This window comes from Festucalex cinctus, chromosome 13 (genome assembly GCF_051991245.1).
Source record: "Festucalex cinctus isolate MCC-2025b chromosome 13, RoL_Fcin_1.0, whole genome shotgun sequence".
Classification (NCBI taxonomy): domain Eukaryota; kingdom Metazoa; phylum Chordata; class Actinopteri; order Syngnathiformes; family Syngnathidae; genus Festucalex; species Festucalex cinctus.
The window spans coordinates 3,274,616-3,286,904 of NC_135423.1; the positions used below are offsets into that span (position 1 = coordinate 3,274,616).

The 12,289-nt window shown below is 40.8% G+C and overlaps 1 protein-coding gene across 6 annotated transcripts in view; it reads right to left on the reverse strand.

Annotated features, from left to right (window-relative positions):
* Positions 1–12,289, reverse strand: part of tenm4 (teneurin transmembrane protein 4) — a 321,917-nt gene that overhangs the window by 49,355 nt on the left and 260,273 nt on the right. For 5 of the 6 annotated variants that reach the window (XM_077540676.1, XM_077540674.1, XM_077540677.1 and 2 more), the window contains 4 exons: positions 10,499–10,766; positions 8,736–8,879; positions 4,901–5,150; positions 3,390–3,410 (listed from right to left, as the gene is read on the reverse strand). In XM_077540676.1, the coding sequence (XP_077396802.1) occupies positions 3,390–3,410; positions 4,901–5,150; positions 8,736–8,879; positions 10,499–10,766 (683 nt within the window). The remainder of the gene's footprint in view (positions 1–3,389; positions 3,411–4,900; positions 5,151–8,735; positions 8,880–10,498; positions 10,767–12,289) is intronic. The other variant, XM_077540675.1, reaches the window with a different exon arrangement.

Below are 12,289 nucleotides of genomic sequence, written 5' to 3' on the forward strand. Positions count from 1 at the left end.
ACCCCCCCCCCCCTCGGTCCCGTATCGGCATGCGCGGCTCGCACGCCGGCGGCGGGATCTCGCCCGTTTTATACCGACGCACGCTGTTTTTTTTTTTTTTTTTTTTTCTGAATAAATCTCCTTTTTATCATGCAAATGCGGCGGGCAAGAACAAAGAGACGTGATTTGGCTATTTTAGTCTGGCGCAGGCAGCACGGCGACGACTTTGCGTTTGTCGTAGTCCAACGGTGTCCTGAATGCATTAGGATGTGTCACGTAGTGAAGTACTAAGAGCGTCCCGCATTAGTCTGAAGGTCACGATCAAGACGCTGCACTGCAGGATTCTGGTTACCATGACGACATGGGACGGAGGTAGGGGGTTGCGGCTAGGTGAGTGGCTACTTCCGACCCAGATAATAAAAGCCATGGCTTGTAATTTCAACGGTCAGAGGAAGCACTTCATCATCAAGCTGCCAAAATCGCACGCTGGCACAGTGTAGCACGATCTGTGCACATGGCAGGGGTTGAACCGATTAGTCGATGCATCAAGTTTACCACTGCACAATGACCCAATTGATTGTGTCTTTAAACTTTCATAACAACAAGTGTGTGAAACTACATCATGAAAAATTAAACTGATTTTTGGGCTGCTCCTCCCCCTTCCTTATGGTTTCCTTTTTGATTTGAGAAAATTGGGACACTATTTAATGACTCATCAGGCTTCATGTTCTGTCTCCCATTTTTTTCAGTGGGACATGGTCATAAATGAACTCATTCACTCGTCGCCATTTTCACAGAAGCAATCCCGTTCGCTCCCGGCTGTTTTACTGAATTTTGACTGATTTTGCAAAGCCCACAGAATATTGTGTTCAATTGCTATAAAAGCATAGAACCTATCAAAAGAAAGATTAAAGTCTCTTCTTTCATCAGGAAAAAAAAAGTATGTTTCTATCTGTTTCCGTTTTGCAGCAATTAGCATTAGAAGAGTGCTAAGTTTCATCAGTTTTCACAAATCTATTTAAAATTGTAAGTAATTGAGCTTTTTTTCTACATGGCCCTGGTTGATCTCCTTTGCGCTGCTGCCACCTGCTGGCCGTTTGTGTAATAACTACCATTTCTGCAACCGTTCTTTGCAGTTGAGAGGCTGCATCAAAGCCTTCTGTATGCTCTAGCATAAAAAACAAAACAAAACAAAACAACGTATAAATACGTCTTTGGGACACTTACCTTTAAAAAAACGCATTTACACGTTATTGGGAGCAACTGAGTTAAATGCTAATCATGCATTCAACGTATCGCTTTGGTTCTAGCTTCATAATCTTATGTTTTCTTTACAATAAACGAAAGGATTTTAAAAGTATAGCTTTTTTTTCCCCCTTTTCATTGAGAGGTTGCGCGTCACATTGCGCCAATACCTGGAAACCAACACATCAAGTCGTTGAAAGGTGTACTGAACCTTTGGGTCATAATTTCCCATTGAAAAAAAGATATTTGAGAAAGGACACTCGCAGAGGCAGACAGAAAAGTCAATTGAGAGCCTCCGGGTGTTTGCTATTGTACTATACATTTTTTTTTTTTCTCTCTAAATGGGGGCCAGTGACCGGCACGACTCGGCTTTTCATTCTCTGTTTGACCACATGTTTGCCGGCTGAAGTCGTGACCCCGTGATGGAAAATCAATCAGGAGCCCTTTCGCTTGAGACGTGCCGTATCTGCAGAGGGGCTCTGCCTCGCCGCCACCTGCTAGCTAGGCAGTCAGGCGTCGTACCTGTAAGCGGATTTAATTATGTGCTCATTTCTGCATTGCCCTATGAGCTTCTGCCAGATAGAATAAGGACACTGAAAACGCTTAGTTGTGGAAAATGTATCCCGCACTGGGCGTCCATATCTGTCAAAAGGAAAGTTGCAAAAAACAGCTGCCAAAAATGTGCTTAGATTTTGGAAGAGTATATTAACTCATTTGCTCCCAATGACGTGTAAATACGTTTTTGTTTTTTTAAAATGTTTTAAGTGTCCCAAAGACATATTTACACGTTTTTTTTTTGTTTGTTTTTTTATGCTAGAGCATACAGAAGGCTTTGATGCAGCCGCTCAACTGCAAAGAACGGTTTCAGAAATGGTAGTTATTACACAAACGGCCAGCAGGTGGCAGCAGAGGAAAGGAGATCAACCAGGGCCATGTAGAAAAAAAAGCTAAATTACTTAGAATTTTAAAAAGTTTGGGAAAACTGATGAAACTTGGCTCTCTTCTAATGCTGCAAAACGGAAACAGATAGAAACATACTTTTTCTCCTGTTGAAAGAAGAGACTTTAATATTTCTTTTGATAGGTTCCATGTTTTTATAGCAATAGAACACAATATTCTGTGGGCCTTGCAAAATCAGTCAAAATTCATAAAACAGCCGTAAGCGAACGGGATTACGAAATGTGAAAATGGCGGCGAGTGAAAGAGTTTAAGTACCGTATTTTCCGCACTATAAAGCACACCACATTATAAGGCGCACCTTCAATGAATGACACATTTTAAAACTTTTTTCATATATAAGGCGCTACAGTTGAGGCTGGGGTTACGTTGTGCATCCATTAGATGGTGCTGCGCTAAAGGGAATGTTAACAAAACAGTCAGTTAGGTTAGTCAAATTTTATTAATAGAATACAAAAAAGCTTTCTGACAACTCCATTCACTCCCAAAATGAATAAACAGCTGTTTTTATTATTTTCTCTGAGCTAAAGTATTAGTATTAGCGAGCGATCCAAGATGGCGGGATCTTCCGCGCATGCGCGTCACCGATCGTGCAGGGTCACCGATAGCGTTTTGACAGCGAGACCTGTTGCGGCTCAATATTGATCCATATATAAGGCGCACCTGATTATAAGGCGCATGGTCAACTTTTGAAAAAATTGAAGGCTTTTAGGTGCGCCTTATAGTGCGGAAAATACGGTACTAATATACCGTTATGTCCTCATGGACGTCAAACAACGTGTGGTGTCACTAACCTGCGTTAACGCAGACTCAATTAAACAAATATTTATGAGATTTAAGAACAAGAACTGATTTGTGAAAAACAAAGTCAAATACTATACCAATTTTTTTTTCTTTTTTTTTTGGGTTGCTATTCGCAGCAGTCTTCGGTCCCTATTAACCGCATTGCTTTGTCACGTATTTGAGGAGGCACTAATTAGCCACGGAAGCAGGAGACGAGGATGCAAAGCAATGGCGTGTGCAAGATGAAACCCGGTTAAAAATGGAATGGGATCAGCTGTAGGAAGATGACAGAAACCAGACAAGACAGTATCTCCCGTCAGTGTGTAATCTCCACTTTGAAGCCGGGGTCTGAATTGGGTTCAAAGGTTCACGGGGAGGAAAAGGGAAGGGAAGGGAATCATCTTTTTAGGTCCTCTTTGTCTTACCTGTGCCGGAAGTCTTTATTTCTGCCAAGAGCAGCAGACGCAGGGCAGAAGACAGACAATTTATGTTAGTTGTTAGTAAAGATAGGCTTAAAAAAAAAAAAAAAAAAAACTAGTTGTTTGTAGGAAGAATTAATCAAATGGAACATCGTATCTCCGCAAGCCCATCTGGGAAGACGTTAACAAAGACATTGATTGTTTCCTAGAAGAGGAGACGATTGGGTTTAAACTGATACAGGTGCACGACCATACATCTTGCGCCGCGAGAGCGTTTTGTCCATCTCAATCGACCGCCAAGTTTTACGACGGCGGTCCCCAAACCGGTATGCGGGCCATTTTGTACCCGACTGAACACAGAATAAGATTGAGGGGTATATTTACTAAGAATGCGCTGCGTCAGGTAATAGAACGAAATATTGCACCACAACTACACCCGCAGTCCGCGCCCAGTTACCCACCTATTCACTAAGGACGTTGCTCGAATCATATCCCGGCGCAAAACACGGCCACAAAACTGACAGCTTGGAGCAAATTTGCACTTGATTTAGCACACATGGCAATGGATTTGCGCCAACAACATGGTTGTTAAAGTAACAGTTGCGAGAAAGATGACATTATCAGAAAGCGAGGTTGGACCCAGAGTGACCCAGACCTTGTGCTGTTGTGCTGTCATGATCCCGGGATCGAGGTTGCGGCAGGTTAATAACATGCTTTCCATAAACGTTATTTGCGTCACGCAGACTCGGTGTGGCTATTTGCGCTGGCGTTAGTGAATTAGACGCTGCATATCAATGAGTCTCATTTGCATAGGGGTGGGCCTATTTTGCGTCAAATGCATGCAAATTACCTAATTTACATACGCGCAAATAACACCGGCGCACCGTGGCGCAATCTGGTTGGCAGCGCACTTAGTGACGGATTTCCCCATCTGCGCGTGTTTAATGAATGAGGCGACCCCGGATTGCTCCATTTTTACCGGTTAGCGCCGTGCAAAGGCGACGCAAACCTTTCGTGAATATGCCCCCGAGTCTTTTATTTCAAATATCTGGTGCAGCCGTCAATGCCTCTGCAATAATGTGAAATCACTCATTCTCTGCCATTGACGGCTATACACGTCATAGATTCATTTTAAGTGGTCTGGCAGTGCATGAGTTTAAGACTAGCTTGTATTTGTTAAAAAATACACATTGAGACAGTTTCTTCAGCAAGGGGAACCATCCAAATGATGAGACATGAGAAGAAAAGTCGGCAGCTTCCAGGAGAAATGGACAATTGCTTTGGCATGTGGTTTTGTATTCTGGAATAAAATCAAAGCACAATGTCCAGAAAATGCCAGTAAAACTACTCAATTTCTTGTCCCAACATCCCATCTGTGTGAGATTTTTTTCAATGACCGCAAACAAAAGTAAATTAAGAGACTAGACGTAACACTTCATTTGATATCGTCTCCCACGACCCCAAGATGGAACCAGCTCGAGAAACAAAGCTCCGCCAAATGACAAAAAGTTGTCTACCTGAGTTCCAGGACACTGGTGACGTTCCCCGTGGCGTAGATCCGCCGCACGTAGTTGAAGTCGCCCACGTAGAGACTCCCGTCGGAGCCGCACGCCAGAGCCACGGGGGCCAGCAGCTTGTTGCCGTCGGCCATGCCGTTGCAGCTCGGGCAGGAGATGCTGCGGCGGCGGCCGTTGCCCATCACGCTGCCGATGACGGGCGGCTGCTGCGAGATGAAGATGTTCTCACCGTTGCCCATGTGGAGAATGCCTGGTGAGGAGACGCCGGCGGGGGGGGGAGACGTTAATGTCATGCTTTTTGGTGTGCGCGGAACGGACTCACAATTGCTCAAAGAGAAGAAATGTGCAAAATTTAACTACCGTATTTAACTCTTTTACTGCCACACGTTATCAAAAAAACTTTGACATATAACAAAGGCTTTGATCATTCACCCCCCAAAAAAAAACAAAAAAAATGATACAATGCTTTCATCTGCTGGCCCTAGTTAGTGTTTTTGATTCCACAACCCATTGACCAGGCAGCGCTGCACTTAGCCGTTGCACTGTCCATTGATAGATAAAAACAAAACAAAACACAGATGACGTCATTTAACGTTTATGGCGGCATACATCGTGATTTTACTAATCGTTTTTAAACGTTTTTGGCGGTCAAAGAGTTAAAAAAATAAAATAAATACTCAGCAATCCTGCACCCAACAATCTGAGGTATCTGGACGTCTCATAAGGAATGTTGAGGTTTCACTATTGTTATGATTTGAACTATTAACTCATTCACTCGCCACCATTTTCACATTTCGCAATCCCGTTCGCTCCCGGCTGTTTTACTGGATCTTGACTGATTTTGCAAGGCCCACAGAATATTGTGTTCAATTGCTATAAAAGCATGGAACCTATCAAAAAGAAAGATTAAAGTCTCTTCTTTCATCAGGAAAAAAAAAAAGTATGTTTCTATCCGTTTCCATTTTGCAGCAATTAGCATTAGAAGAGAGCTAAGTTTCATCAGTTTTCACAAATCTATTTAAAATTGGAAGTAATTTAGCTTTTTTTTCTAGATGGCCCTGGTTGATCTCCTTTGCGTTGCTGCCACCTGCTGGCCGTTTGTGTAATAACTACCATTTCTGCAACCGTTCTTTGCAGCTGAGAGGCTGCATCAAAGCCTTCTGTATGCTCTAGCATAAAAACGAAAATAAACAAAAACGTATAAATACGTCTTTGGGACACTTACAACATAAAAAACGTATTTACACGTTGTTGGGAGCAAATGAGTTAATATTGGCAATCTTACAAAAATGTACAGGAGACGTCAATTAAATTTTTTCGTTATGAGTCTCAGGTTTATTGTACCGACCTCCTCTTGGAAACTTTACGACGACATTAACGCAAAGAGCCTCCTCCAGCCCGATCCATAACTTCCTGTTTGAAATGCACGCCGCGCGTCTCTCGCCTTGCAACTGCGACTCGGCGGCGTGAGTGGTCTGAGCGGAGCAGCATTTGGTCTATCAGCGAGGATCAGCCAAGCATCCTCTTCCCCGGGCGTGATTAAATCTCGCAACGGCTTCCACGAGCAGGCTGTCGGCAATTAAATTAGGCTGGGATTCTAAAAACGACGGGCACGAACATGACGCGGCGGAGGCGAAGAAGCGAAGGGGGCGGGGCGGGCCACGTCGTGTGGAATCTGGCGGCGGCGGCTTCTACCGCCCTCCTCCTCCTCCTCCTCCTCGGCGTGACGGATCAAAGCTTCCCGAGCACTTTTCCTATCAGCACGCCTCATCTCCTCTGATGAGGCCCCCGCGCACACAAAAGCGAGGCCCTCGCTCGTGACAGGTGACTGGCCGGAACTTTCTTCTCTCTTCATCCACTTTTCAAGAGCCATTTGGCAGAAATGAAAAAATTGACCCCTTGGATGGCGGGCAGAGAAAAAAAAAATGGACACCCGTAATAGTCTGCGTATAAAAATGTATAAAGCGAGTTTGTGCTGCGGTAGGTAGTGGAAAGTGTGTGTGTCGCAACAGTGAGAAAAAAAATTGACTGGCGAACGCCAAGTAAAAAAAAGCTACAAATGTTCAACTCAATGTGTCAGCATAGCTTCCGGATCGTTTCTTTTTTTTATATATCTGAAAATAAATTATCATTATGCCATCAAAGGTTCTCTCCCAGTCTCGTTTTTTTTTATGTACAGCACTTTGTATACAGTAACGCCTGTTCTTAAAGCGCTTTATAAATAAAGTTGAGTTGAGTTGAGTTTTGTAAGTTGAGGGTTGACGGTTTAACCGTGGTGTTTAAAAAGTCAATGCTTCCTAATCGCTAATACTGTTTTGTTACTGCTCAAGCGGGACGCATTGCCTGCAGAGTTGAGTAAATGAGCCGCCGCTGAAGTTCATCGGGGTCAGTTGCAGGTGAGCAGTTACTCGCAGAGGAGGAGGGAGGGGGCGAGATGAAAGAGACGCATTTTTTGTTCCGTTGATTAAAATGCCTTGTTTAAAAAAAAAAAAAAAAAAAAAAAAAAAAAAAAAAAAAAGTAGTGACAGTGGGTTCTTGTTAGCCCCAAGGGCAATATGACAACCCCACGGGTCTGTTCTAAAAATAGCTCACCAGTAATGGGACACTAACTTACGAAGAAGAATTAAAACCGAAGAATGTTAACATGTATTTATTTATTTGTTTATTTAATCCAGTCTATAAAAATTAAATTCAACAATTCAATTCAATTCAATTCAACAATAAAAATTGATATCGGTGACAATAACTTACGAAGAAGAATTAAAACCGAAGAATGTTAACATGTATTTCATTTATTTTTTTGTTATTTAATCCAGTCTGAAATTGATATCGGTGATCTATAAAAATTCAATTCAACAATAAAATTCAATTCAATTCAATTCAATTCAACAATAAAAATTGATATCGGTGACAATAACTTACAAAGAAGAATTAAAACCGAACAATGTTAACATGTATTTATTTATTTGTTTATTTAATCCAGTCTATAAAAAATTTAATTCAACAATTCAATTAAATTCAATTCAACAATAAAAATTGATATCGGTGACAATAACTTACGAAGAAGAATTAAAACCGAAGAATGTTAACATGTATTTCATTTATTTTTTTGTTATTTAATCCAGTCTGAAATTGATATCGGTGATCTATAAAAATTCAATTCAACAATAAAATTCAATTCAATTCAATTCAATTAAATTCAATTCAATTCAACAATAAAAATTGATATCGGTGACAATAACTTACAAAGAAGAATTAAAACCGAACAATGTTAACATGTATTTATTTATTTGTTTATTTAATCCAGTCTATAAAAATTAAATTCAACAATTCAATTCAATTTAATTCAATTCAATTCAATTCAACAATAAAAATTGATATCGGTGACAATAACTTACGAAGAAGAATTAAAACCGAAGAATGTTAACATGTATTTTATTTATTTTTTTGTTATTTAATCCAGTCTGAAATTGATATCGGTGATCTATAAAAATTCAATTCAACAATAAAATTCAATTCAATTCAATTCAATTCAACAATAAAAATTGATATCGGTGACAATAACTTACAAAGAAGAATTAAAACCGAACAATGTTAACATGTATTTATTTATTTGTTTGTTAATTTAATCCAGTCTGAAATTGATAGCGGTGATCTAAACAGAGAGCAGAAAAAAAAACCCCAAAAAAACCCTCTCTTAATCCCGCATGCATAATAATTTTCAACGCGTTGTATTGCCTCCTGCCGTTTGTGGGCGTTCGTAGGCGTGCAACAAAAACGGAGCCCCAACAGAATAGAACATTGCAAAAAAAAAGTGATTTGGACGTTGACTCACCGCTCTGTATGTTCAAAGCGTGGTGCTTGTCGACGGTCCACCCGCCCAGCTTGGAGGCGGAGCTCTCGTATCCCTGAAGAACAGCCGTCCTCTTCTCCCACAAGATCAGCTCCGGGCATGATTCATACTCGAAACCCACAGACACTGAAAGAACAAAAGGAAGGTTACCGCACGACAAGCTGGACTGGAAACACTCAAAACGAGGCTGGCCGCGGTGGCATGTGACCACGTTGCATCCCACAGGGCCGCCTCTAATTGCTTATAAAACTGTTTATGTACCATAAGAGTTATTTTCCCAATATAGTGGAAGGTTAACCACTGATTTGTCCTATAGGAAATAAAGGAAACGATCTGTTCCCGGGTAAAACTGTCAGCATCAAAAAGCTTGTATTAACTCTAGTCAGGTGACATTTTTTTTTTTTTCCACATTCTTAACTGAAATTTAAGAACAAGTCAACCGATATTAATAAGACAACTTACACGATTGTAATTATATTGGACAGTAATCCCTGCATATTCAGTTTGCCATCCACAAATTCACCGATTTGTGTGTTTTTTTTTGTGGTCTTTCTGAAATGCCCGAAAATGCCCCAAGAGTCTACCGAAGCCAAAAATTTTTAAAAAAAAAATGATGTCAAGGAAGTTTGTTGAGCTTTGTTTGTTGAGGATAAGCTAAGTTTACCATGGATGGTTATGGAAAGTATTTTTTTTTCTCAGCCTAGTAGAGTTCAGTTGTATTTAATGCAATTCAATTGATTCCTATTTTTCTTCTGCCGATTCTTTTGACATGCATCTACTTCCACATAATTCATCCGATTCACCTCATTCCAAATTTAACATATTCCAAAGATTCACATATTGCGTGCTATTATTTTTCCCAATCCACATGTTCAGTTTTCCCAAGTTTCAACTTTTTTTTTATTTTTATTTTTTTATAACTAATTCTCCACGCATTCCCAATGGAGTTATGAACGTATTTTTTTTTCAGCCTAGTAGAGTTCAGTTGTATTTAATGCAATTCAATTGATTCCTATTTTTCTTCTGCTGATTCTTTTGACATGCATCTACTTCCACATAATTCATCCGATTCACCTCATTCCAAATTCAACATATTCCAAAGATTCACATATTGCGTGCTATTATTTTTCCCAATCCACATGTTCAGTTTTCCCAAGTTTCAACTTTTTTTTTTTTTTTTTTTTTAACAAATTCTCCACGCATTCCCAATGGGACATTCAACATAACAAATTCACATCATTCTCATTTGAAATTCAAAACATTACGTTCATTCAATTCACCTTGGGAACAAATTTCAACCTTCCAAACGTTCCCACGGAATAGATAGTCTACATTTTCACGGCAAAAAAAAATAAAAAATCCCTATTCATTCCCAAATAACAGATTCCCATCATCTGTCTCTTTTGAAATTCAAACCATTCTGCACATTTCATTCACCTTGGCAACGGTTTTCGACATGGTGAAAATGTCCCACAAAAAAATTCCACATTCATACCCATTCCACATCATTCAATATCATCGTGTATTATTCAACACCATTCCACCATTCATCCATGTTTTTTCATTCAGCATTCTCGCACAATTTCTTTCGAATTTGCACATCTAGTCCTTTCTTTTCAGACTTTTCGTTCTGAAACAGTTCAGTTGAATTTTTATTTAACTTTTGGAGTAAATGTTAAATTTAAGTGACACATGGAATGACACAATGCAAACGGATCTATTAAAACGGCCGTTTCCACACTGACCAAAGGCTTCGGACAGGCCGTAGACCTTCTGGCTGTAGACGTCCGTCTTGTCCCACACAAAGTCGTAGAGGAGGTTGGGCCCCGCGGGGAACCACTTCCTGAAGAGTCGACCCTCCACCGCCACCATGAGGTGCACCTTCATCAGGTTGAACGGGATGGCCACGTGGGTCAACGTCACCCTCAGGATGGACTTGTAACCCGCCGTCCTGCTGCTCAGGTAGCCCAGCTTCATGTCAGTACCCGGGATGGCAACTTCCTCCTGCAGCGTCTACGAGGGAGCAAAAACAAAACACACATGACCGGATGAGAATCTACGGACAACTTGGACTCTTCAGGTTAAGGTTCGTGAAAACGTGTTCCCCTTGGAAGTAAATTTCATTAGAAATGTAACTTAATCTCTGGAATTCTGTAGATATTCAGCTAGAAAGAGCTGAGCGCAACTGAACCCCTATGCTAAATACGCCATTAACTCATTTGCTCCCAATAACGTGTAAATACGTTTTTTTTTATGTTGTAAGCGTCCCAAAAACGTATTTATACGTTTTTTCGTTTTTTTTAATGCTACAGCTTACAGAAGGCTTTGATGCAGCCTCTCAAGTGCAAAGAACGGTTGCAGAAATGGTAGTTATTACACAAACGGCCAGCAGTTGGCAGCAGAGAATAAGAGATCAACCAGAGCAATGTCGAAAAAAAAAGCTAAATTAAAAGCTAAATCCATGTCTGCGGCTGCTTTGGATGCTTGGAATGGATGGAAATCGAACAGGAAACCCACCAGGGAGGGAGGGAAAGAAATAATTAGTGGAGATTATCAACAAATATAAAGTAAAATATAAACAAACAAACAAACATTTCCTTAACTCATTTGCTCCCAACGTGTAAATACGTTTTGTTTTTTGTTTTTTTAATGTTTTAAGTGTCCAAAGACGTATTTCTACGTTATTTTGTTGTTTTTTTATGCTAGAGCATACAGAAGGCTTTGATGCAGCCTCTCAACCGCAAAGGACGGTTGCAGAAATGGTAGTTATTACACAAATGGCCAGCAGGTGGCAGCAGAGAATAAGAGATCAACCAGGGCCATGTAGAAAAACAGCTAAATTACGTAGAATTTTAAATATATTTGTGAAAACTGATGAAACTTAGCTCTGTTCTAATGCTAATTGCTGCAAAACGGAAACAGATAGAAACATACTTTTTTTTCCTGATGAAAGAAGAGACTTTAATCTCTCTTTTGATAGGTTCCATGCTTTTATAACAATAGAACATAATATTCTGTGGGTCTTGCAAAATCAGTCAAAATCCAGTAAAACAGCCGGGAGCGAACGGGATTGCGAAATCTGAAAATGGCGGCGAGCGAATGAGTTAAAATCCATATGCCCCCTTTTATTTCACAACGAACAACCATTTGTCTTCCCTTCCGGCCGATGACCAGTACGGACTGTCGCATATTACTCATAACCTTTCCTTCGAGCAGATCTATGAAGCTGAAACATCAATAAGAGGACAATTATCGTGCAGCATCGTAGGCAACCCGGTGAAGGATTTCTTCATTACAGCGTACTGAATAGTTTTCTCCATCGATTTAATAACAGGATTGTCCTTCATTACAAGTGCTCCGTCCCGCTGTCGTGATACGACGGCACCGCCGCCTTGCCCTTGGGCTTACACGGCCAGATAATATATGGAGTCATAATAACAGGCCGGGGCGGAGACCTGCGCACATGTCGGGTGGCGTTCACGTTGCGGCTAAAGGTCATCGAGCGCCGGTTCAGTCCGCTCTGCTCTAATTAAGTC